This window comes from Propithecus coquereli, unplaced genomic scaffold (assembly GCF_000956105.1).
Source record: "Propithecus coquereli isolate 6110/MARCELLA unplaced genomic scaffold, Pcoq_1.0 Scaffold119, whole genome shotgun sequence".
In the NCBI taxonomy this organism is placed as follows: Eukaryota; Metazoa; Chordata; class Mammalia; order Primates; family Indriidae; genus Propithecus; species Propithecus coquereli.
This window is the reverse complement of record NW_012135969.1, coordinates 4,104,101-4,131,503: the sequence shown is the minus strand read 5'-3', so window position 1 is coordinate 4,131,503 and position 27,403 is coordinate 4,104,101. Positions and strand designations below refer to the sequence as shown.

The following is a 27,403-nucleotide window of genomic DNA, read 5'->3' as shown; positions in this document are numbered from 1 at the left end:
GCTGACCGTATCAGAAGAAATTCACATTTAGAGGTTAAAGTATGCATGCTATAATTTTATGAATTTTAATTTATTTTAAATAGTACTTTTGTATAGGCAGTCTACATAATATGTATATATACATTTAAATGAGTAAATAACTTGCATTGGCATTAAGATCATAGCAACACAGTATCATCTCGATAGCTGTATGAGTTGGAGTTCTGCAGGATATCAATTTTGGAGAAAATACTCTAAACAGTAGGTCTAATTTTAGTTATGAAAGGGGAAATTTGTTGTTTGTTAGTTTCTAAAAGCAAAAATAGCACATCAAAAGTAGCAGAAGAGGAACTGTAAAATTTCACAGGGATGGTGTGAGGATGCATAGTTATTTGGTTATTAAAAAGTTGTGAAGAACATTTATTATCTTCCATTACAATGTTCTTTATGCTTAACAGTGGAATATGTTACTACTCTGTACATCGTTCAATACTGAGAATTTCAGACTCCAGAGAGTGATACCTAAGGGGATAGATAAAAAGCAGATGGATAAAATAATTTATGTAGCTACTCCACCCTCAAGGAGGTGGAGCATAAATCCTCACTCTTTTAAGTGTGGGCTGCACATAGTGACTTCCTTCCAAAGAGTACAATATGAAGGAGGGGGCGAGTAAGTTTACAGAGGAGAAGCCTGGCAAACACACTACCTCAGCCAGGTGACCAAGGTCAACATCAACAGTGATAAGGCATGTGGACAATATGTACCCTTGATATAATGTGATGAGAACGCCACTTAACCTCTCTGGTCTTCCTCTCAAAAACCCATAACCATAGTCAAATAATGAGAAACGCTTCAAATTCCAGTAGAGAGGCATTCTACAAAATACCTGACCAATTAAGGCCAGGTCAAGGTCATCAAAAACAAGAAAAGTCTGAAGAACTGAGAAAGCCAAAAGAACTCTAAGGAGACATGACAACTAAATATAATGCGATCCCAGACAGGATCCTGGAGCAGGAAAAAGCACATTACATAAAAACTAAGGCAATCTTAACAAAGTATGGACTTTAGTTAATAGTAATGTATCAATACTGGTTCATTAATTACGAGAAGTGAATCATACCAGTGTAAGATGACAATAATAGGGAAATCTGGAGGCGGGGTACATGAGAACTCTATTAACTTTGCAGTTTTTCTGTAAATGTAAAACTTTTCTAAAATAAAAAATTCACTTAAAAAGAGTGGACGGATACTTTCAACAGACTGCTACTCATTTGGTTAAGTCTCCTCTGATAGGATTCGAAGTTTACCACACAGGATTTACAAGGATCAATTACTTATAACTGGGAAGCCAATAAAATACACTGGATTTGTAATATACTTTGACTAAAACCGGAATGATAAACTTGTTAGGGAATCAAAGATAATGCCTAAATTTGTCTTCATTATTATCACCTTAAAAAGGGAAGAGTTAAGACTAAACCATGAATCTAGACATAACTGACAATGGGTGGGTTTGACTCATTGAATCACATTTCATGGCATATGATATATAGGTAAAATTAACAGTGACTAAAAATGAAATTACTGACAAAGGTTGCTCCTGGACCATCTGAGGTAGCCCAAGTACTGACTCGGCTCAAAGGAAATAAAACTGAAAACTCTTGATCTCACCCAAAATAACCATTCTGCACCCTGTCTGAACCTTGGGCTCTCTACTTAGCAGCCTACTCAAAACCACTACTGAAGGTAGTGTCCCGCTGCTAAGAAATAGACAACCCATAGGGCCTTTCGGGCCACCAAACGAGTAGCCAAGAAGGAGCCATGAAAGCCGCAAAAATGATCTCATTTGGAGCTCTCTGATCTTGACTCATCCCCCATCCCCACAGGAACAGCAGATCTTGGGCTCTTGCCTTTCGACTGGGCCCATTTTTAAAAGTAAGGTTATTTCACGAGCCTAGATAAATTTGCATTGGGGTTCTTTCCACATGGTCTCATACTTGAAATTGAAAATGAAGATTCAATGTTCCTCTAAAGCGAGAAGGCCTGGAAGCTTCTTGTTGGCGCACTAGTGGGTCTTCCTAGTCTTGGTTTTGTGGGTAGAATGCAGTTGCGTGTCAGAGTTTGAAAGAGACTGGGCCCACGGTTTCACAGGTCATGAGAAGAAAGGCATAGGAAATTCCCACGCGGGGCTCTACGCTTCACGTAAGGAGGAAATTCTCACAAGCTTCTCCCTTCCTCAGGTCCCAATGAGATCGCGTCACCTAGCCTCCTGACCCCACCACGATTCTTGCGACACATGGTGTTCTCTCGTCAATCCCTTCAGCCTCTAAACTAAGGGAGTCCCCAGAACGCAAAGCTGGGGGTTCTTTTCCTTTACTCTCTTCTTCCCTTCGGCGCCGCTTAGAGAACTATGCCACCGCGAGCTTAGAGAACTATGCCACCGCGAGCGCGGGAAAAAGGCGCCACACTCCAGGCACGAAGCGTCTAGGGGACGACGCCCGCGTGGGCGCGAGGGGGCGGGGCGCTCGCCTCCCGTGCACTCGCCCCGCCCCCGCGCGCGAGGACTGGCGCGCGCACGCGCTTTCCGGCGCGTCTGCTCCCGCGGTAGCGACCGACGGGTAGGGAGGTCTACCAGGGCGGTTTGCTCCGCTGTGTGGAGGAGAGATGGGGAGGCGCTGGGCTCGGGTTGAGATAGGAAGGAGTGCATCCCTCGACGCCTCCCGCGACGCTAAATAGCCGTGATGCGAGCGTGGGTCCTATTCTCCGCGGTGCTCTGGTACCTCGCAGGAGGTGGGGCTCCTCCCGCCCGGTCCCCAGGCCTCTCCGCCAGTGCAAGCTTCCCTGTCCTGCCTCCTTCCCTTCTCCCCGCCCCGCCCCACTCTGAGCCCTGGCTCCTCTTCTAACTAAAAAGTCAGTGGTTTCTTTCCTCTGCAGTTGGATGGCAGCGTTCTTCCTTATTCTATGAGAAAGGCTTCGTGTATGGCCTGCGAGGACACCCAGGTAATCAGGACCTCTTCCCGCTCAGGGCCTATCAGAAGAGCCGGAGGTGCCGTGGGCCTGCTAAGGTTCTTCCCACAGAGGGAAAGGAAGAGTGCAAACGTTTATTGAGCATCTGCCGTGTGCTTGGCAGTTTGCGAAGGTCGTTGCATCTTCCATCTTTTCATTACAGCGACCCTAGTTGTAAGACCTTGCCTAAAGCCACACAGCTCGTAAGGAGCAGGGATTCAATCCAGACCTCCTTCTCTGATGCCACTTCATTTCCAGGTGTCTTTGCCACTTATTAACATGCGAGGCCCACTCGGAGGAGTGATTTCAGGGCGGGAAGTCTCAATGTTTGGAAGAGCTTTATCCCTCCCCTTATTAACTAGAATGCCTATGCATCCTTTATAAAGCTCAGCTCAAATGTTCGTTTATCACTAAGGTGAAATTTTCCCATACTGCCCAAGGAAAATAGTCACGTAGCTAACTTGAGATAACTGAGCCAGTTTGTAGCATTTGTCATGTTTGGAATCCCTCCATGTTTGGATCCTCTCTCCTCTCCCTCCCCCAACCAAATTGTAGAAAGGTATCTTTATGTATTCAAAGCCTGGCATTCAGTAGGCTTTACAATTTATATTTTATGGGACTGCAGTGGTTCCAAGCACCCAAATCTGAAACAATAGGTAATTGCAGAACATCTTCCTAGTATGCCCATGTAGGCTTAATTATTGTTCCTAACCGAGGAAATTTACAGTTAAATATCAAGTTTCCCTTAGGGATGACCATTATCAACTTTAAATTTATTCCATTAACCCTTCCAAAAATTCTGTGATCTAAGCGAGTTCTGAATCTGTACATTAAAATGAACTTCTAAATGTGTTATGTACATCTTTATAAACAAAGCTATATCACAGAAAAAGTAAAAATGTTGTGACTAACAGTCTCAAGTTTTTAAAACTTACTATGAGAAGCAAAAAGGACTTCAGACTAGCATTCAACATGTTATAATAATATATTGATTTTTAAAATAGTGAAATCCAAAAAGAACTAATTAGTATCTTCGGGACAAAATGGTAGGAGTGTATTTTTTAATTTAATTCTGCTATGTAATGTAGTTACACATTATTTTATTTTGTCACAGTGAAAATATATGTAAAATTACATCAAGATACTCCAGTCCTTATCTGTATGGATGTTAAACATGCTAAGAAAGAAATAGTGGACCCCAGCTACATATGGATTGGGCCTAATGAAAATACATTAACAGGTAAATTTGATTTTAATATGTCCTTTTTTAATGATGTGAACATTTTTTTAGAAAAGCACAATCACTTATTGGAAAGAACAAATTGAAATTTATTTTTATTTTTTATTTTTTCTAGACAGGATCTTGCTCTGTTGCCTAGGCTAGAGTGCAGTGGCATCATAACTCACAACTTCAAACTCCTGGGCTCAATCAATCCTCCTGCCTCCGCCTCTTAAGTAGCTGAGACTACAAACATGCGCCACCACACCTGGCTACTTTTTCTACTTTTTGTAGAAACAGGGTCTAGCTATGTAGCTCTGGCTGTGAAATTTAATTTTAATGGCAGTTTCACTTGCTCCATGCTTAGGCAAATCATGTTATATCTTGGTCTATGCCTTATTTTCTCCTTATGCAAAAAGCGAAGCAGTGATTTTTGTGCCCTTCTTCCCAGAGCTGTATTAATTCACAAGTCTTTATAAAATCTAAAATTTGGCCAAGCTCAGCCTGTAATCCTAGCACTTTGGGAGGCCAAGGTGGGAGGATCGTTTGAGGCCAGGAGTTCAAGACCAGCCTGGGCAATAGGGAGACCCAGTCTCTACAAAAAATAAAAAATTAGCCAGGTGGGGTGGCGCATACTTGTAGTCCCAGCTACTTGAGAGGCTGAGGCAGGAGTTTGAGGTTGTAGTGAGCTGTGGTGATGCCACTACACTCTAGCCCAGGCAACAGAGCAAGACACTGTTTAAAACAAAAAAAAAAAGTCTAAAATTTATCCTGTAGCACCAGTAATAGGAGATGAAATATCTAATATGTAATTTTTCGTGATGTTAGAAGAGTGAGTTGGACTTTAAGCATTATTGACTAATCTCTATCATGTGAAGAAATTGTATCATTACAGGGCAATGTTATCTCACTTACTGAATTACTGGCATAAACCAATTGAAACTTGATGCCAAAAAACAAATCAAAGAAAATTAAAATATATTTCAAAAATGCACTTATCTCATGTGGTTTTCCATAGAGTAATATGACAGAGTTAAGATTTTGCTGGATTTTTGAGGTTGAGGTAGTTCATTAATTTTTTAAAACTTTTGTATGTATGTATTAATAATGTTTGAATTGTTGTATGTTAAATAGCCGAGTAATTTACTATTTCTGTTTAGGAAATCATCGAATAAATATAACTAAAACAGGAGAGCTGATAGTGAAAGATTTTGTGGAGCCTTTGTCTGGACTTTACACATGTACTTTTTCTTATAAAACTGTCAAAGCAGAAACCCAAGAAGAAAAGACAGTGAAAAAGAGATATGACTTTCTGATCTTTGGTAAGAATTTAAGCACTTTTTTTTTTTAAGAGACAGGATCTTGCTCTGTCACCCAGGTTGAAGTGCAGTGGGATGATCATAGCTCACCTTAATCTCAAACTCCTGATCTCAAGGGATTATCCTGCCTCTGCCTCCCAGGTAGCTAGGACTACAGGTGCACACCACCACGACCACTTAACTTTTTTTGTTGTTGGTAGAGGCAGAGTCTCGCTATGTTGCCCAGGCTGATCTCAAACTCCTAGCCTCAAATAATCCTCCTGCCTTGGCCTCCCAAAGTGCTGGCATTATAGGCACAAGCCACCACACCTGGCCAAGAATTTAGGCACACATTAACTTAGACGTTAACTTAGTTTGGATCAGAATTTAGTGTATGATTTCTTCATTTAGTGAAAACTTATCTGTTATAGGCAATTGTTTCCCCATTTCCCACTGTCTAGATATGTAAGCACAGTCTACTTTATCACAGTTTGGCAGGTAATTTAAAAACTGATGTTTATTTTCTTAAGTTCTATATAGATTCTTGTTATCAGCCCTTTATCGGATGTGTAGCATGCAAATATTTTCTCCCATTCTGTAGGTTGTCTATTCACTCTGATGATAGTTTCCTTGGCTGTACAGAAACTTTTTAATTTGATCAGGTTCCAATTATTTATTCTTGTTGCTGCTGTGATTGTTTTAGGGGTCTTCTTCATAAATTGTTTGCCTAGGCCGGTGTCTATAGGAGTTTTCCCAACATTTTCTTCTATAATTCTTAAGGTTTCACACCTTAGGTTTAAGTCTATCATCCATCGTGAGTTGATTTGTTGTGAGAGGTGGGGATCCAGTTTCAGTTTTCTGCATGTGGTTATCCAGTTTTCCCAGCACCATTTATTGAATAGGGATTCTTTTCCCCAATGTTTATTTTTGTCTGCTTTGTCAAAGATTAGATGACAATATGAGGATTAACAAGAAAAAATCAAACAAACCCATCAAAAGTGGGCAAAGGACATGAACCGAAACTTTTCAAAAGAAGACAGAATAATGGCCAGCAAACACATAAAAAAGTACTCAACATCTCTAATCATTAGGGAAATGCAAATCAAAACCACAATGAGATACCACCTAACTCCAATGAGAATGACCTTTATAAAAAGGTCCCAGAACAACAAATGCTGGTGTGAATGTGGAGAGATAGGAACACTCTTACATTGCTGGTGGGACTGCAAATTAGTACAACCCCTGTGGAAAGTAATTTGGAGATATCTCAAAGAACTAAAAATAGAAATACCATTTGATCCAGCGATCCCACTACTAGGCATCTACCCAAAGAAAAAAAGACATTCTATAATAAAGACATCTGCACTCGAATGTTTATGGCAGCACAATTCACAATTGCAAAAATGTGGAAACAACCCAAGTGGCCATCAATACATGAGTGGATTAATAAAATGTGATATATGTATATCATGGAATACTACTCAACTACAAAAAACAATGGTGATCTAGCACCTCTTGTATTATCCTGGATAGAACTTGAGCCCATCCTTCGAAGTGAGGTATCACAAGAATGGAAAAACAAGCACCACTTGTACTCACCATCAAATTGGTACTAACTGGTCAACACTAAGGTGCTCACATGGGAGTAATATTTGGGTGCCAGTCAGGTGGGAGGGGGGTGATGGGGGTGGGTAAACTCACAACTAATGGATGTGGCGTGTACTGTATAGGGAAAGGGCAAGCTTTAGCCCTGGCTTGGGTGAGGCAAAGGCATTATATATAACCAAAATGTTTGTACCCCCATAATATTCTGAAATTAAAAAAACTGATGTTTAATTCTATAAAGGCATATTAATGATACTTTCACTGGACTGTGCTGACAGAAATGACACTTTCTTCAAATTCAGACCCTCTCCAAAAAGTCCTATTTTTTTTCTTGATACTGTTAACTTATCTATATAACCAACCCACAGAAGCTGTTTCACCTCTTGTACTAAGTAGATAATATATCAGATGAAAATAACACTTTTCATTAAAGTTATTAGTTTTGTATATTTTTGTGAGGACAAATTGATAAGACATTTTATTAGATAAGTAAAAGTTTCTGTGCTGATTTGCAAGATTGATGGGATTTAGCATTGCATGTTATTTGAAAATTGTTTGGTAGAGGAAATTACTGCTAAACACAATTGTTTTTATCCTCATCTTTTTTTTAAGCCTATCGGGAACCTGATTATTCTTATCAGATGGCTGTACGTTTTACCACAAAGTCTTGTGTAGGAAGATACAATGACCTTCTCTTTAGAGTACTGAGGAAAATCTTGGATAATCTCATGTCTGATTTGTCATGCCATGTAATAGAACCATCATATAAATGCCATTCTGTTGAAATTCCAGAACGTGGCCTCATACATGAGCTATTTATAGCGTTTCAAGGTAAAAAATTTTTAACATTTCTTTAATTTTATGAATTTAGTCCTGAACCATGATAGATTACAAAATTAATTACCATATTAATATGAGATATCTTATAAATAATAGGTCTTAAATATTTGTTAAGCACTAAAGTATATCGTTGGTCATAGCCTAGTTATGGTTTTGAAAATTAACACACTAATTATTTACCTTCAAATATGACATATTATCATTTTGAAATCAATATTTTATTAATATAGCTTTTAACTATGGAGCTAATATTTCACTTATAATTTCTTACAGAATTTTAAATTGTGTTTTTGAGAACTTAATAAAAAGGAGTAACCAAACCAAATTTATTTATTTTAAAGCCTTGTAGTTACTTACATTAGCCCCCAGATGGAGTGAAATCATAATGTATAAATTATTCAAATCATGTACCTTACTTTATTATGAGGATTAGATAGCTGGATCAAATGCATGCCTGCATGCGTACTAAACTCAGCATTTGGAGCTTTATTGAAATGTTTGGAACTTTTTAGAATCCTTTTGTGAACCTATCATTTTTTCCACTCCAGTTAATCCTTTTGCACCAGGGTGGAGAGGTACATGCAATCAATCTGTTGACTGTGAAGATACCACTAATTATAATGTCCTCCAGGTAAGAATTTCATTGTAAGGAGGAAGTATTTGGGTAGTCGATAAAACTATTTAAAAATTTTTAGAAATCATTTTATTGAAAAGTTTCTTCAGAAATCTATTTCTCCACGTTGTGAATATTTATAAATAATAAAAACATTTCTAAGGACTAAGTATAAATTATTCTTTTTAAAAAAACTTAAATATAAAGTATTATTGATTTTTGGTTTCAGTTTTTTAAACTGAGATTATAATATTCTTGGCTGTTCAAGATGTGTTATTTTGGAATAGTATATCTAGAATATTATATAGCTCTCCAGGTACTATTATGTATTTTGTCTATAACAGAAGGATGGGTCCCTGATGATTAAACAGCACCTTGAAGAAGCACCTCACAATCATGTCATCCTAGGCTAAAACAATGGTTCTTCCCAAATTGTATCTATGCAATGCATAATAATTGCTCTCTCCTCTGCCATCCTAAGAGACTAAGGACATAGTCTTAAAAATCCCTTCACTCCCCTGGTCTAGTTCCTGAGCCCATACCATTAATATGCATGATTTATAAGAAGCATGATTTTTTATTTAATATTAATATTATTATTAAATTAATTATTCTATGCTCAAAAAATAAAATTTACATCATTAGTTTGTAGTGCTGATTAGAGAAGAGTCTTATTTTCCATTTCAATTGACTCTTTTTTCTTGATGATCATATGGAATTGGAAATAATGAACTCCCAGTTATCTATATATGAATAGGCACATTGCAAGTAATTTCAAGACAAGTTTTTTTTACCTTAATTTAATTGTTCTTAACCATTGTACGTATGAATTAACAATAGTTGGTAAGGTCAAGGCTAGACTAATTTTAGTATTGATACAACTTTTCAGGAACTTACCTGCTATATAAAATATGGCATGCTTATTGCTTCTGATACTGGAGGAGAAATTTGGTTTATGGTTTAGTAATTGTATTCTTCTCTGATATTTTTAAATCTTAGGCAAGAAATAGAATAGAAGAATTTTTTCGGAGCCAAGCAGATATTTTCTCCCACAGCTTGAATAAAACTCTACCAGCTATGCATTTTGTAAACCACAGTTTTCAAGTAGAACGTCTGGATAGCTGTCGACCAGGCTTTGGAAAAAATGAAGGTCTACACAGTAATTGCGCTAGCTGTTGCGGTAATTATAAAATATAAATATCTAAGTATTTAGATCTTACAGTCAGAAGAGTAAGTGAGTAATTAGGATAATTGAACTGAATCTTTACACTGACTCTCTTACCAAAAAATTATATTTAGCTAAAGGGAAGTAAAAATTCAAAGCCCTAAATTTCTAAATATAATTATCTTAATATATATTAATTCTTTCTAAATTACTCTCCTGTATTACAAAACATTCTGTGGTGTTCTGACTTAAGCTACTGTGCTATGAAGGAAAGTAGAATGGTCCTACCTAGAAAACAGAGAACTAGGAAATAGGAACTAGAAAATTAGAAATAGAAACTCACAAATGGGGCACTATAGAAGATACTGTAAAATGCTGATACTAAAGGAAAAAATGGGATTCCAACTTTCTCCTGTCTTTAAGATCATCAAATTACAAAGTTTGAAACTCATAATTTTCCACAACTTAATTAGGTGAACATTACTCAGTATAATATAGAAATGATGTGATATTGAAGGCAAATTTTATATTATTGGAATAAAATACCTCTAAGTTATAGAGGTATAAAATACCTCTAAATTATAATCAACTATGTGTTTTCCTCTGCAGTGGTTTGTAGTCCTGGGACTTTTAGTCCTGATGTTGCTGTTATTTGTCAGAGCTGCATTTCCATCCATGTGTACGGAGCTAAATCTTGCCCATAAACTTCAAACAAAAATCAGCAATATAAAGACTAGAGGTGAAAGCATTGTTACTCGCTTGTGGAGGTAGGGGACATAAAATGATTTGTTCGTATCCCAGAGCATCATAGATAGTTAAGTAAGATCTGTAAGACCAAAACACTGGAAAACATAGATTTTAGAAATTTAAAAAGTTGACATAGCATTTCTAAGAAGGAATTTAACGCAATATCTCCAATGTACAAAGAAAGTTTTAAGTATTAGTAGATGATTTTTAATGAAATATGTTTTGTTGTTTAGAAACTGAATCTGTTGCTCTGTACCTAAGACTATACATTAAGGTCTAGAAGAATAGCAAAGTATAATACAATAAAAATTTTATACTTTCCATAAATTAATTTGTTTGAAATCACTCATATGATATAAAGGCATGTATTTATAATTAGAACCAAACAAATTATTTATTTTGGTCTGTTTGCTTTTAATTTATTTTTTTAAATAATGGACTTTGTTTTTTCAGTATAGTTTAGATTTATAGAATAATCGAGCAGATAATACATAAAGTTCCATATATGCACCCCACCCCATACCCTCATCCCTTCTCAGTTTCCCCTATTATTAACACTTGTGTTAGTGTAGCACATTTGTTATAATTAATGAACCAATATCAATACATTGTTATTAATTATAGTTCATAGTTTACATCAAGGTTCATTCTTTGTGTTGTAAGGTTCATTCTTTGTGTTGTAAGGTTCTTTGGGTTTTGACAGGTGCATAGTGACGTGTGTCCACCATTTCAGTTTCATACAGAATAGTTTCACCACCCTAAAAATCCCCTGTGCTTCACCTGTTTAACCCTCCCACCTGAGCCCCTGGCAACCACTGATTTTCTTACTATCTCTGTCATTTTGCCTTTTCTAAAATGTCATACAGTTGAAATTATACACTATGTAGACTTTTCGGACTGGCTTCTTCCACTTAGCAATATGCATTTAAGGTTCTTCCATCCCTTTTCATGACTTGATAGCTCTTTTTTATTGCTGAATAATATTCCATTGTTTAGATATATCATAAAGTGTTCATCCATTCACCCACTGAGGGAAATCTTGGTTTCTTCCAGTTTTTGGTGATTATGAATAAAGCTGCTATAAACATTTGTGTACAGGTTTTTGTGTGGACATGTTTTCAACTCCATTGGGTAAATAACCTAGGAATGTGACTGCTGGCTCATATGGTAAGACTGTTTAGTTTTGTAAGAAGCTGCCAAACCATCTCCCAAAGTGGTTTACCATTTTGCATTTCCACCAGCAATGAGTAAGTGTTCCTCTTGTTCCTTATCCTCCCCGGCATTTGGTATTGTCGGTTTTTGGATTTTGGCCATTCTAATAGGTGTATAATGGTATTTTATTATTGTTTTAATTTGCCATTCCCTAATGACATCTTATGTTGAGCATCTTTTCGTATGGTTATTTGTCATCTATATATCTTCTTTGGTGAGGTATCTGTTCAGATCCTTTGCCCATTTTTAAATTGCGTTGTGTATTCTCTTGTTGTTGAAGTCTAAGAGTTCTTTGTGTATTTTGGATACAAGTTTTTTATTAAATACAAGTTTGCAAAGATTTTCTCATATTCTTTGGCTTTCTCTTCTTTCCTTTAACAGTGTCTTTCACGAGCAGAAGTTTTCAATTAAATTTAATTGTTTTTCCTTTCATAGCCCTCATTCAAAGCCATGAAGTATTTAATTTTAATAAAGTCCAACTTAATGATTTTTTCTTTCTTGGATTGTGCTTTTGCTATCATATCTGGAAACTCATCACCAAACCCAGGGTCACCTAGATCTTCTCTTATTATCGTCTAGAAGTTATATAGTTTTATGTTTTATATTTAGGTCTAAAATCCATTTTTAGTTAATTTTTGTGAAAGGTATATAAGTTGTATATCTAGATTTATTTTTTTGCACATAGATATACAGTGGTTCCAGTACCATTTGTTGAACAGACTATTCTTCCTCCACTGAATTGACTTTGCTCTTTTATCAAAGATCAATTAACTGTATTTGTGACGGCTCTCTATTCTACCGTATCATCAATTTGTTTACTCTTTTGTCAACACTGTGTTGATTACTGGATATTAGTCCTAAATTTGAGTAGTATCAGTCCTCCAACTTTGTTCTTCAGTATTGTGTTATTCTAAGTCTTTTTGCCTCTCCATATAAACTTTAGAATCAATTTTTTGATAATCATGAAATAACTTGCTGAGAGTTTCATTGGGATTGATTGCATTGAATCTATAGTCAAGTTGGGGAGAACTGACATTTTTTGTTTGTTTGTTTTTGGTTTTGTTTTTGCTTTTGTTTGAGACAGGGTCTCACTCTGTTACCTAGGCTGGAGTGCAATGATGCAGTCATAGCTCACTGCAGCCTTGAACTCCTAGGCTGAAGTAATCCTCCTACCTCAGCCTCCTAAGTAGCTAGGTGCCCACTACCACACCCGGCTATTTTTTTTTTTTTTTTTTTGTAGAAATAGGGTCTCACTCTTTTGCCCAGGCTGATCTTGAACTCCTCAAGAGTTCAGGCCGGGCGCGGTGGCTCACACCTGTAATCCTAGCACTCTGGGAGGCCGAGGCGGGTGGATCACTCAAGGTCAGGAGTTCGAGACCAGCCTGAGCAAGAGCGAGACTCTGTCTCTACTAAAAATAGAAGGAAATTATTTAGACAACTAAAAATCTGTATAGAAAAAATTAGCCGGGCATGGTGGCGCATGTCTGTAGTCCCAGCTACTCGGGAGGCTGAGGCAGTAGGATTGCTCGAGCCCAGGAGTTTGAGGTTGCTATGAGCTAGGATGACGCCACGGCACTCTACTGCAGGCAACAGAGTGAGACTCTGTCTCAAAAAAAAAAAAAAAAAAAAAAAGAGTTCAACTGAGGCTTCAAATGATCCTCCTGCTTTGGCCTCCCAAAGTGCTGGGATTACAGGCATGAGCCACCACACCTGGCCAGAATTGACATGTTAACAATATTGAGTCTTCCCATCCATGAAGATGGAATTATCTCTTCATTTATTTAGCTCTTCTTTGATTTCTTTCATTGAAGTTTTGTAGTTTTCCTCATATAGATCCTGTACATGTATAGTTAATGTCTAAACTTTTAATTTTTTGGTGTTGATGTAAATGGTATTGTGTTTTTCATTTCAAATTCCAAGTGTTTATTGCTGGTATATAGGAAGGTAATTGGTTGTTGTATATTAACTTATATCCTGTGCCCTTATTGTAATTACTTAGTTTCAGGAATTTTTTTGTCTATTCTTTGAGATTTTCTACATAGACAATCATGTCATCTGCAAACAAAGACAGTTTTATTTCTTCCTTCCCAATCTGTATACCTTTTATTTCCCCTTCTTGTCTGATTGCATTAGCTAAGACTTCCAGTACAGTGTTGAATAGGAGTAGTGAGAGGAGACATCCTTGCCTCATTCCCAGTCTTAGAGGGAAAGCATCACAGTTTCTCACCAGTAAGTATGATGGTAGTTGCAGGCATTTTGTAGACTTTCTTTGTTAAGTTGAAGAATCTCCTCTGTTCCTAGTCTGCTGAGAGTTTTTATCATGAATGGGTAGTAGATTTTGTCAAATGCTTTTTCCGCGTTTATTCATATGATCACATGATGTTTCTTTAGCCTGTTAATATGATGGATTACATTAACTCATTTTCAAATGTTAAACCAACCTTGCATATTTGGAATAAATCTTTATTGGCCGTGTATATAAATCTTTTTTAAATTGTTGGATTTAATTTACTAATATTAAGTATTTTTGCATTTATGTTCGTGAGACATTTTGGTCTGTAGTTTTATTTTTTGTAATATCTTTATCTGGTGTTTGGTTTTGTTTTGTTTTGAGACAGAGTCTTGTTAGAGTGCCACAGCATCAGCCTTGCTCACTGCAACCTTAAACTCCTGGGCTCCAGTCATCCTCCTGCCTCAGCCTCCCGAGTAGCTGGGACTATAGGCACGTGCCACCATGCCCAGATGATTTTTTCTATTTTTAGTTGTCCGGCTAATTTTTTTATATTTTTAGTAGAAATGGGGCCTCGCTCTTGCTGAGGCTGGTCTTGACCTCCTGACCTCAAGCGATCCTCCCACCACGGCCTCCCAGAGTGCTAGGATTGCAGGTGTGAGCCACCACGCCTGGCCTTTATCTGATTTTAGTGTTAGAGTAATCCTGACCTCATAGGATGTGAGTTAGAAAGTGTTCTGTCTGCCTGTTTTTTTGGGAAGAGACTCTAGAGAATTGGTATAATTTCTTCCTTTAAAATCATAGTTAAGGGGCTAGAATTAGTGTGGTAGGCAGAATAAGTGCCCCTCAAAGATGTCCACATCTTAATGCACAGAACCTGTGAATATGTTAAGTTACATGTAAAGGGGAATTGAAGTTGCAGGCAGAACTAAGATAGCTAAACCTTAAAATAGGGAGATTATCCTGGATTATCTTGGTGGGCCCACTAATCACAAGGGTCTTTATAAAAGAGGAAGAGGGGGCAGATGAGAATCAGAGAAAGAGATCGGATGACAGAAGCAGGATGGGAGAGATGTTATGCTGTTGCCTTTTAAGAGGGAGGAAGAGAGCCATAAACCAAGGAATGTGGGTTGTCTCTAAAAACTGGAAAAGGAAAGGAAATGGTTTCTGTAGAGCCTCCAGAAAGGAACACAGTCCTTCCTTTTAGTCCAGTGAGACTCGTGTTAGATTTCTGACCTATAGAACTCTAAAATAATAAATTTATATTGTTTTAAGCCACTAAAAAAAATCCTGATACTTTCTGTCTTGGAAGGTTATTAAGTTTTTATTCAATTTCATTAGTAGACCTAGGCCCATTCAGATTATCTATTTCTCCTTGTGTGAATTTTGGTACATTATATCTTTCGAGGAATTGATCGATTTCATCTAAGGTATCAAATTTATGGGTATAGAATTGTTTGTAATGTTCCTTCATTATCCTTTTAATGTCCATGGAGTTAGTAGTGATGACCCCTGTCTTATTTCTGATATTCGTAATTTGTGGCTTCTCTCTTTTTTTCTTGGTTAGCCTGGCCAGAGTTTTATCAATTTTATTGATCTTTTCTAAGAACCAGCTTTTAGTTTTATTAATTTTCTCTGTTGACTCATGCTTTCAATTTCATTGATTTCTGCTCTAATTTTCCTAGTTCTTTTCTTCTTTTTGCTTTAGGTTTATATTGCTCTTCTTTCTCTAGTTTCCTAAGATAGAAGCTTAGATTATTGATTTTAGATCTTTCTTCTTTTCTCATATATGAACTCAATGCTATAAATTTCTCTCTAAACATTTGCCAAATCTCACAAATTTTTGTAAGTTGCATGTTCATTTTCCATTTTTGTTTAGTTAAAAATACTTTTAAATTTCTCTTGAAACTTCTTTTTTTTTTTTTTTTTGAGACAGGGTCTCACTGTGTTGCCCAGGCTGGTCTTGAACTCCTGAGCTCAAGTGATCCTTCCACCTCAGCGTCCTGAGTAGCTAGGACTACAGGCAAGCACCCCTGCTCCTGGCCTGAATCATGAAAGCATTTAAAAAAAAAAACAAGTATTCATCCTTTCTGACCCCAAACAAATGTCTACACTATAATCAAAACATTAATAATATAAGAGATGGGAGACTTTTTTCTGTTCAGACTCACAGAGCCGTCAGACCAAGACTAGGGAGGGGGAGGTGGGAAATGCCAACACTTGTTTTGGGAAAAGTTGAGGTTTTTGTTTTGGTTTTCTCTTTCTCTTTTTTTTTAATTTCTACTTTTTTAAAAGAAAAATGTACAGTGTGGTCTTACTCTCTATTTGTTTTTATTTTTAGTTAAGAGCAGGGAATATTATGACTAGAAAATATAATTCAGTTATATCTGTTTATGGCTATTGAGAGGAAAGTAGAGGCTTAGAAGACAGGAGGAAAAGTGAGAAGGAAAAAGAAAAAGGGAGAGCAAGTTCAAAGAAACAAAGAAAAAAGTGAGGCCCCCTAAACATCTTCGCAGCTATCCATTGCTTATAGCATAAAATGTGCCTATATTGCCCCCAAGGAGGTGAAAATTGTCAGGACAGGGGATGTTGGATATTACAATGGTTTGTGGCTTTCCAAAGGGTCACATTACTTAAGCAGTACAGTATATCTGTGGTATTAAAATTTCATGGGGAGGCAATTGTGGGGGGAGTCTAAAAAGCCTCCTAAGGAGAGCAGTAAAAGCGGGGGAAAAAGGTTGACAAACACGGTCATAAAGGATCAAACTCCAAAATTGACATTCAAGGCCTTCTACAGTCTGGTTTCAATCAACCTTTTCAACCTTTACTCTTCTCATTTCTGTACTGGGGGACAGGTTGGACTTGATCTCTTAAGATCTCTTCCAGCTCTAAGATTCTTCTCAGTTCGAACACTTGCCTCTAATCAGACCCATCTTGCTGCCTCCTAGACAGACTACACTCATTCCTCATATGTAGAATGCCCTTTCCTCTTTAATTCCACTTTATTCAAAACACTTCTACCCACATGGTTCACTTTCTTCCTTAAATTTAGCATCCCCCACTGAGAATTTTATCATGTAATCACACTTTCGTGATAATTTATATTTTTAAGCCTCTTTCCTTATTTGTAAAATAAGGGGATTATGTTAAGTGATCCATAATATCTCTTCCAGCATTGAATCTAGGTTTAATGTCTTATCTTTTCTATCTTCTGTATCCTTTTCCCCTCTTTCCCCCATTAGATAATAAACTCCTTCTGGGCAGGACTTCCTTGTACTGGCTTTGAATGCCCCCACATTGCTATGCATTGAGTAACTGTAATAATTAATTGAAGTAATTAAATTGAGTCTACATTCAGAGATAAACTTTTGGTTACACCCTACTTGCTGTTTAAAATATTTTGAACTTCAAGAATGTTTGCCCCTGATACATTGATTCACATCGTTGTATTTCCTATCCCCTGGCCCTGATCCAAGGTAAGCTTATATTGTTTATATGTATAAACACATATATATAAACATATATAAACAATATATATGTATAAACAATATATATGGTTATATATGTTATATGTTTAAATACTATAGCATTGCAGAATAAAAAGCATGTGTTGAATTAATATTTTGCAAATGGTAAACCCATCAATAATAAAATTAAATGAATGTCATCCTCTTTATCTCATTAACACAGAACTAAAGCCCTGAGATGGCAAAAGAGTTATATCTTCTGACTTATTCAGTGGAAATAGAAGTTGTAACAGCATCCCCACAATTTGCTGCTGAAAAAGTCTCACACTACCTCTCTTTTTCATCTTGATTCTTTAAGTGTACATTTGTAGTACTTAGAAGTCACATTTCATGTGACTGTACCTACCAAAAGAGTCACTATTGATTAGAATTCTGTACTTTGTACTACTGCAAGAGTATGTTCCAACACTGGTGGATTATTAGCAATAAACTAATGAACATTTGGTTTCCATTTGCTTGGTTCAGCAATCATTTGGCATGTATGTGGTGTTAGTAGCATTATGCTTTGAATTGCAGATGCCGTATCTTCAGGTATTGTAGGTGCTTCTATTTGAAGCAATTAAAAAATTAATGGATTTACTTAGTTTAGATTTAGTAAAATTTTCTGGTCATATGTGAAAGCATTAGTTTACTGAAGTAAAAGAAAATCTCTGATCACATAAACTTTCAAGAACACAATTTTTTTTCTTTTCTTTTTTTGAAACAGAGTCTCACTCTGTTGCCCAGGCTAGAGTGCCGTGGCGTCAGCCTAGCTCACAGCAACCTCAAACTCCTGGGCTCAAGGAATCCAGCTGCCTCAGCCTCCCGAGTAGCTGGGACTACAAGCATGGCGCCACCATGCCCGGCTAATTTTTTCTATATATTTTTAGTTGTCCAGCTAATTTCTTTCTATTTTTAGTAGAGACGGGGTCTCTTGCTCAGGCTGGTCTTGAACTCCTGACCTTGAGCGATCCTCCTGCCTCGGCCTCCCAGAGTGCTAGGATTACAGACGTGAGCCACTGCACCCGGCTTGAACACAATTTCTTAAACATTTATCCTCTATGAACTTAACTAGCAAGCCTATCAGAGGTATTATTTGGGAATAAAAGACTAATATTTATGTACCTTTCTAATCAATGATTAATAAAATCTCTTGTAAGAGTCTGAGTGTAGGCACTGGACATTTTGATCTTACCTTATGCTTGCTTATCAGCTACAAGGTAGACTATCCTTAAATTCTTACCATGATGTGTGTTCTTACATTACCTGTGTGTAAACCTGCTCAGAATATCCAGAAGAGAAGATGTTCAAATGTGACTTAAGCTGCCCTTTTTCTGCCAAGTTGCTTCAGCTGCAGATTATCGGCTTTTGCATTCCCTTTTCGTTACACTCTTAAGGTTATTTGTTTACTTCGGATCTTTAAAAATAAAACATTACAGGTTCATTTAAAGCCTTTTTATACTTCTTCTCTATCACAATTTTTCTTCCTCCCTCCAAGACTTAATTACTAGTCTGAAATCGGTGGGTAACCTTCCCATCCAAGTTTTTTAGTCATTTAATTTAAACACTGAAAGTGTCATGTGTATCCTTTGCAACTTTCTTTATCTACCCAATATTTTTTAAATGTCTGTTAACATGTGAAGATTTCATTTCATTCCTCTTCTGCTAAATTAATATAGCAATATTTATTTTTCCCATCATTTATTAACACTGTAGGTTTGTACATCAGTCAGGGTCCATTCTGGAGACAGAAAGCACACGGTAATTGGAACAAGGGAAGTTTAATATAACGAATTATTAACTATAACAAAGGATTGGAATAACAAGGAATTGGCTAGTAAGATATGAAGAGGACTCTAAATAATATAAGAATCACAGATATAAAAAGTAGCCACTACCAACCACTAGGACTGAGATGAAGAAAGCATCAGCAATTTGTCGAAGAGAACATAGCCTTGGGTCACTAGATGGAAGAAAAGTTACTGTGACGCTGAAAACTTACTCTTTGGAACTTGCCAGAGACCCACCCTCTAGGGTACCAAGGAAAGTTGTTCATGGGAAAGTTTCTCATCAGAGATTCTCTGCCTCAGGACCACAGAAGGAGGAGGGGTTGTCAGTGAAGTTGCTGGCCACCATGCACTGCAGGGTGTGGACACTAGAGAAGTTGAACATGCTACCAGAGCCTGTCAAGGCAACAACCCAGAACCAGGAAGAAAATTCCTTTTTTCCTGCAGTGTCTCTCCAGCATCCACTTCGGACAAAATTTATCATTGTGCCAGCTGGCAAAGGAAAAATATTTAAAAGGCCCAGATCCATTTTCACAGAGCTGGCAAAAAGCATGAATTAGGAGCTGAGAGGCAATAAATTGATAACTGGGACATTTCCCAAAAATGTGGAGATACATAGTTCCAACAGTCATTGTTTCTCTTGCTGGTTATGTCAGTTATTTCTCAAATTCGGTTACAGTCCCACTAAATATTCTGTTACCTAAAACTAAATTGTAAATAACTTCCAACAACTTGTGCATATAACTAAAAATGGGAAGGAGAGAGAAGAAGGATGGTGCATTAAAAGTATGAATACAGCAAGCAAAGAGAAAATACGGCAAAACTACTTTGTTTCTGTAATTGGTCATGAGGTTGTAGTTCATACCTATGGCTTCCTTCTTCAGCTACTCATTCCATATTTTTCTTGCCCTCAGCCAGAACTTCAGTTGCTCTGGGTTCTTTCTTTCTTTTTTTAAGAGATGGGGTCTCATTCTGTTGCCCATGCTAGAATGCAATGGTGTCATCATATCCTGGGCTGAAGTGATCCTTCCTTCTACCTCAGCATCCCTTTGGGTTCTTTATGGGTTCTTTATCTGGTGGAATGACTGAAACCTTCATTCCCACAGAGTCTCAGTCCTCAGTCCTCATTGTTCAGCCCTGGTCCTTTTTTTCTTTTTTCTTTTTTTTTTTTTTGGTTGCTATATAGTTTTCTATTAACCTTTACTGTTGGGCATGAAGAACTAAGAGGTCCCCAGAGAATCTCCTGGGTTCCAGACAATCTTCTTTGCCTCCCTTGTATAGCAACCCAGTTTTCCTTTGGTGATCAGTAGATTAACACCCTCCTCCTCCCCAAAAACCCCCTGTTTTTTCCTAGTTGTTGGTTCAGGAGCCCAAAATGCCCAGGTGGCACAAATTAGGGAAGAACCATTGTTGTGTCCCCTTGTGGAAGCATCCCCCCATTGGGGACAAAGATCTCCAAACCAGCAGAGCTCCAAGTTACCAGGATAGGAAGCAAAAATTCTGCAAATGGGTTATTGGGTATACTAGTGAGAGGATCCACCCACACACCTACCACCTTTTGATTCCTGGACTATTCTGGCTATGAGGGAGATAGCACTATATTGTGGTCTCTAATTCAAAACATACACTGCATCCTGTAAAACAGAACCCCTTCCTTTCAGGGTATTGTCTCCCAACAGACACTGTAACAAACTTTAATAAGCCATTTCACCTTTCAGTTAGGCCAGTTGCATCTAGGAGATTGGGTGTGGGGTAAGACCAGCTAATTCCATGGTCCTGAGCCCATTGCTTCATATCCTTTGAACTGAAGTGAATTCCTTGATCAGACACGATGCCATGTGGAATGCCATGGTGGTGGATGAGGCACTCTCTGAATCCATGGATAACACGGATAACAGTGCTGACTAAAGCATTATGTGCAGAGAAGGCAAATCCACATCCAGAATGTGTCCCACTGAGGATGAATCTGTTGTTTGGATAGTTTTACGCTAATGGCATGAAAAAATTAGGCACACAGGTTAATGAATAGAAGGTTATCCTGAGATAGGCTAATGCATTATTCTTTTTGATTTATGGTACCATGTCTCACTTTGAAACAGCAGAATTTTATAAAAGCGAGAAAGAGAACATGAACATTTTAATGCTAGGATTCTAAAGGGAAATTTCTGTTCCCTTAAGAACTGCATGTTTCCTTCATGAAGGTACAACTACCGCCAGAACCATCCTAAAAAGACAGATGCCTAGGGAGTTCAAAAGGAAAAGCCGCATGTGCTCCCAAATAATAACTGACACATGTACCTATAGTACTGTGTGTCAGGAGCTGTTCCGAATGTTTCTGATGTATTCAATAGGCCTGTATTCATCACAGGAGGCAGATACTCTATTGTTCAAATTTTATAGATGTCAAAACAGAGCACATAATTGTTAAGCAATTGGTCCAAAATCACACAACTAAAAAGTGGGTAGAGTTCACATTGGATGTCTCCAGAAACTACGCTCTTAATTACTAACTATTCTGTCTTTCATAGGAAGTTTTATCTTAACAGGTAATAATTATTCGTAACATTTTACTTGAGCTCTTCAAACAAAGCAGTTTAATGGCAAAGTGCCTGTTAGGCAAATAAGATATAACAAAATATAAACTTTAACCAATTTTCCCAGTGAGGGAAAACTAACAGAGTAGGTCAAACGGTGAACTAGTGATGGTATTACATACCACAAGATAGCCACCTGCTTCTTTCTGATGTTATTCTACTTTGACTTTTCTTCCCCTCTCCTTAGAACTGCAGTCCCCAAGCTCCTGTTAGGGACCAGGCTGCAGAGCTCTGCCACTCCCCTCCACCACCTCCCACCACTTAGGTGGAAAAATTGTCTTCTTCCATGAAACTTAGGAATGTGGGGATGGGGCCGGGGCGGGGTGAGGGGGGGGATGTGGGGGATGCCACACAGCAGGAGGTGAACAGCAGGCGAGGAAAGCTTCATCTGTACTTACAGCTGCTCCCTATCGCTGGCATCAACACCTGAGCTCCACCTTACCCCCACCCCCACCCCCCCTCACCCCGTCCCGTGGAAAAATTGTCTTCCATGAAACCTGCCCCTACCAAAAACATTGGGGACCACTGCCTTAGAAAATCCCACGGAATGTAGGCACTGCTGTTGAGTGAATTTCTTTGTGAATTTCTTTTTTTCTAAGCCAGGAAGCTATTTTCTCCTTTTATATTTTATTCTTCATCCTCCGGTTTCCCTTTACTCTTTAGATTGCTGCCGTATTTGCATTTTAACTGTGATCACCCTTGGCACACTTTCTCTACCCTTTGGCCTATTCATCTGATAAATGTTTCTCAGGGTTCTTCTTGCCTTCTTCCTCCTTATGTTTCATAAGCTTCTTCAGTCCCTCGGAAGGAAGAGCATAGATAAACTGACAGATTAGTATCATTACCTTTAGCACTATGAGTGGAAAAAATCTTGTCAAAACCAAAACCTGATCTTAAGAAAAAATATTTTTAAAGTTACAATAATTCAGAAAAAACATATGACTGCCAGGTTTGTGCAAATGTCAGTGGCCTGGAGTGGAAATTATTTCCTGGGTCTCACTGTAGCAAGCTGCTTATTTCACTAGTGATCCATTTTTAAGAATTCAAAATTAAATAGCCAAAGAAAAAACTTTTGTATTTCTCACTGAGTCAGAGAATTGTAGCTGCCAGGAAGTAATATAACTTCAGACACCTGTGACACAATAATGAATTTTATAGGTCTAAAGGCCCCTGAAGTTGTAGAAATGTGGTTGGTGTCAAAGTACAGTTCCAGAGTGATCTAGTATTCGCTATGAAGACTGCTAGAAATTAGCTCAACTATGAGGTGCAGTTTGAATAAACAGACACTATGCTATCACTTTGGGTCATCCCAGAGTAACACATAGGAACTGGAAGCAAATAAAAAGCAATAAACTGTTTGGAAAACAAAAAAGAGAAGGAAACAGGAAACAAAAAAGAGAAAAAAAGTAGTTTTAACATCAACCATTGAATAGAAAATGTTGCATACAGTGCAGAGGGTAGAAGAAGCACATCTTAGTCCAAACAAGCTCGAAGTCCTTTTCCTGCAGATGTAGGTCACACAGCTTTGATAGCTCTAATTTAGACTCCTGGACCCTACCTCATTTCTGGAGTTTTCTGGAGTGTAGCTCACTTAGAGGGAAGTCAACCAAATTTTTAAATGCAGAGGAAAGACTAACTTGAGGCCGGAGGTATGTGCATGTGCCTCCTTTTTCTTTCCTTATAGCCCAGCTTTGTTTGAGCCTAATATCCAATGGTTTTTAAAGCATCTCCCAAGGGATGGCTACCCTGATGACAAAAAGCAATTAAGGAAGACATCTGCAGTGTACAATGGAAGGACCCTGGCTTTCTGATTCTAATCCTGGCTCCATCATTTTCTAGTACAGTATATCTTTGGCAAAGACAATTTTCTCATCCCTCTTGTCAGTACAGCACAATATTGTACTGACAATACTGTCATTGTAACCTAGATGGCAATTTAGGACTCTCTGTACTTCGGAAATCTAGGTGGTAGACTTGAGGGAAGATTTCAGAAGGCAGGCCAGGCAGGGGGGCTCATGCCTGTAATCCTAGCACTCTGGGAGGCCGAGGCGGGAGGATGGCTTGAGCTCAGGAGTTCGAGACCAGCCTGAGCAAGAGCGAGACCCATCTCTACTGAAAAAAATAGAAAGAAATTAGCTGGACAACTAAAAATATATAGAAAAAATTAGCCGGGCATGGTGGCACATGCCTGTAGTCCCAGCTACTCGGGAGGCTGAGGCAGGAGGATCACTTGAGCCCAGGAGTTTGAGGTTGCTGTGAGCTAGGCTGATGCCACGGCACTGTAGTCCAGGCAACACAGTGAGACTCTGTCTCAAAAAAAAAAAAAAGATTTCAGAAGGCAGATGGAGAAGGGATTTATACTGCTACAACACTCACAAAAAAAGGTCAAATAAAACACTAAACATCACCATTCTCTCTCTCTTTTTTTTAACCTTTAATATTGTGAACTATATCATGGGTACAGAAAAGTACATTCAACATAAAAATATCAAAACAAGCAAATAATTATCAAACAAACATCTGAGCTACCCACTACCCAGGCGAAGAAATAAAATATTGCTAGCATCCTTGAAACCCACCGCTTTCAGATGTGCCTCTCCCTGATCATATCATTTTTCCTCCAGAGGATGATCTCATAATGATTATTTCCTTACATTTCTTGGAATCTTATCACCAAAGTGTGGATCCCAAAACAATATAGTTTTCTCTGTTTTTCAACATTGTATGGAGAGAATCATATTAAATATATTCTTTTGTGCCTTGATTCTTTCAAAAGATTAATCTTATGTAACTTTAGTTCATTTATATCCATTGCTGTATAGTACTCCATTGTATGAATATACCACAGTTTGTTTATCCATTCTACTGGTGAACATTCAAGATGTTTCCAGTTTCTGGCTGTTTCAACATCCTACTACGAAAAATTCTTAAAAGCATGTCTTAGCCAGGCACAGGTGGCTCACAACTGTAATCCCAGCACTTTGGGAAGCCAATGTGTGAGGATTGCTTGAGCCCCGAAGTTGAAGACTAGCCTGGGCACCATAGGGAGACTCCATCACTTAAAAAAAAAAATGGAAAAAAGTTAGCCAGGCATGGGGGCACACACCTGCAGTCCCAGCTATTTGGGAGGCTGAGGCAGGAGGATCCCTTGAGCCCAAGAGTTCGAGGCTGTAGTGAGCTATGATTGCAGCATTGCACTCCAGCCTGGGTGACAGACTGAGACCTTGTCTCTTAAAAAAAAATGGTTGTACTAATTTACCTTCTCAGCGGTAGCATATGAATGTTCTAATTGGTCCAGGTACACCAACACTTGATATTATCAGACTTTTAAATTTTGCCATCTGGTGAGAGAGTAATGGTTATCTCATAATGGTTTTAATTTGTTATTTCCCATATGTTTGTTAGTCATTTGGACTTTTCTTTTTTGGAAAGTGCCATTCAAATCTTTTGTCTATTTTTCTAGTGAATCATCTTTTTATTATTGATTTGTATGAGCTCCTTATATAGTCTGGGTACTAGTCTTTTGTAAGTTGCATATGTTTTAAATATCTTCTCTCACTGTGTGTTTTTTTTTACCCTCTTTATGATATATTTTGATGAACAGAAGTTTGTAATGTTAATATAGCTATATTAATAGTTTTGCTTTCACATTTAGATCTAAAATCCATCTGGAATTAATTTTTATGTATACTGTGTGAAAGGGATCAAATTTCATTTTTTTAATCTCTGTGGTCATCCAATCGTCCTAGCCCTGTTTATTGAAAAATCTAGCCTTTCTCAAATATAATCTTCAGTGATACTTTTCTTATATGTCCAATGCATGGGGATCTATTTCTGAGATATCTCTTTCATTCTGTTTTTGTATTTGTCTATCCCTGCTCCAATGCCACACTAACATATTATAGCTTTTTTTTTTTTGAGACAGAGTATCACTGTGTTGCCTGGGCTAGAGTGCCGTGGCGTCATCTTAGCTCACAGCAACCTCAAACTCCTGGGCTCAAGCGATCCTCCTACCTCAGCCTCCCGAGTAGCTGGGACTACAGGCATGCGCCACCATGCCTGCCTAGTTTTTTCTATATATTTTTAGTTGTCCAGCTAATTTCTTTCTATTTTTAGTAGAGACGGGGTCTCGCTCTTGCTCAGGCTGGTTTCGAACTCCTGAGCTCAAACAATCCTCCCGCCTCGGCCTCCCGGAGAGCTAGGATTACAGGCGTGAGCCACCGCGCCCAGCCTAACATATTATAGCTTTTATAATCAGTCTTGAATCTGGTGTAACAAGTCCTTCCACCCTGTTCTTCTTCGTAAGTATCATGGCTGTTTTTACCTCTTTGCATTTTAGACAGCTTATTAAATTACACACACACACACACACACACACACACACACACACACACCATTGTTGGGATTTTGATTGGGATTGTACTGAATCCATAAATTGATCTGAGAAAAATTGACATTTTTATAATATTGTGTTTCTAATCTTTCAATATCTCTTTTTTTGTTTACGTTTTTTCTAAAGTCTCTTGACAGGATTTTATAACAAGTGTTAAAGCTCTTTTCAGACTTTTTTTCAACATTTTCCTAGGTATTTCATATTTTTGGTACTATTATATTTGGTATTTTTCAAATTTTATTCTGTGTTTGTTGTTGGTATATATGGGAATATAATTGGTCCATATATATTTATTTCAAAAAATAGCTAAATTATCTTGTTCATTTTCATAACTTATCTATAAATCTAAATTTATAATGTACACATCTAATCATCAAGTAATGCAATTTTTTTTTATAATTCTTACATATTTTGTTTCTATTTCTTTACTGCATTTGCTAGGTCTTCTATACCATGTCAAATAGAGACAGTGCTAGTGAGTGTCCTTATTTCTTTTTTTTTCTTTTAATTTTTTTTTGGGGGGTGGAGATGGGGTCTCTCTATATTTCTCAGGCTGGTCTCGAACTCCTGGCCTCAAGCAATCCTCCTGCCTCAGCCTCCTAAGTAGCTGGGACTACAGGAGCGCACCACCACCCCCAGCTAATTTTTCTATTTTTTGTAGAGATGGGGGGATCTGGCTCTTGCTCAGGCTGGTCTCAAACGCCTGAACTCAAGTGATCCCCCCACTTCGGCCTCCCAAAGTGCTAGGATTACAAGTGTGAGCCACAGCACCAGGTCAGAATTACTTATTCTTGAATGCTTAATTGTATTTACTGGAAAAACCATCTGGGCTTGGTATTTTGGGAAGATATTTTATTCTTGACAAGGGTGTTCATTATGGTTATGGATTATTCATGTTTTCCATTTTTTTCTGGGTCAGTTTCGGGAAATTATATTTTTTAGATAGTGCCCATTTCACCTAAAATTTCAAATTTATTGGCATAAAGTTGTTCCTAATATCCTCCTATCTTTTAAATGCACATAGCATCCATAGGACTGTCCCCTCTTTATTCTTGAAATTGGTGACATGTGCTCCCCAGCTTTTTATCAGTCTTGTTGGAGATTTGTCAATTTTATTAGTCATTTAAAAGATCCAATGTCTATCTTTATTGATTTTTCTCTTTTTTTTGAGACAGGGTCTCACTCTGTCACCTAGGCTAGAGTGCAGT

The 27,403-nt window shown here is 37.8% G+C and overlaps 1 protein-coding gene across 1 annotated transcript; it reads left to right on the top strand.

The window, feature by feature from the left end:
• Nucleotides 1-2,721: 2,721 nt before the first annotated feature.
• Nucleotides 2,722-10,430, top strand: ZPBP2 (zona pellucida binding protein 2). The gene is made up of 8 exons (XM_012660867.1): nt 2,722-2,770; nt 2,915-2,980; nt 4,101-4,226; nt 5,366-5,527; nt 7,721-7,939; nt 8,497-8,579; nt 9,561-9,741; nt 10,336-10,430. The coding sequence occupies exons 1-8, from the start codon at nt 2,722-2,724 to the stop codon at nt 10,428-10,430; spliced, it is 981 nt and encodes a 326-aa protein (XP_012516321.1).
• The last annotated feature ends 16,973 nt before the right edge of the window (nt 10,431-27,403 follow it).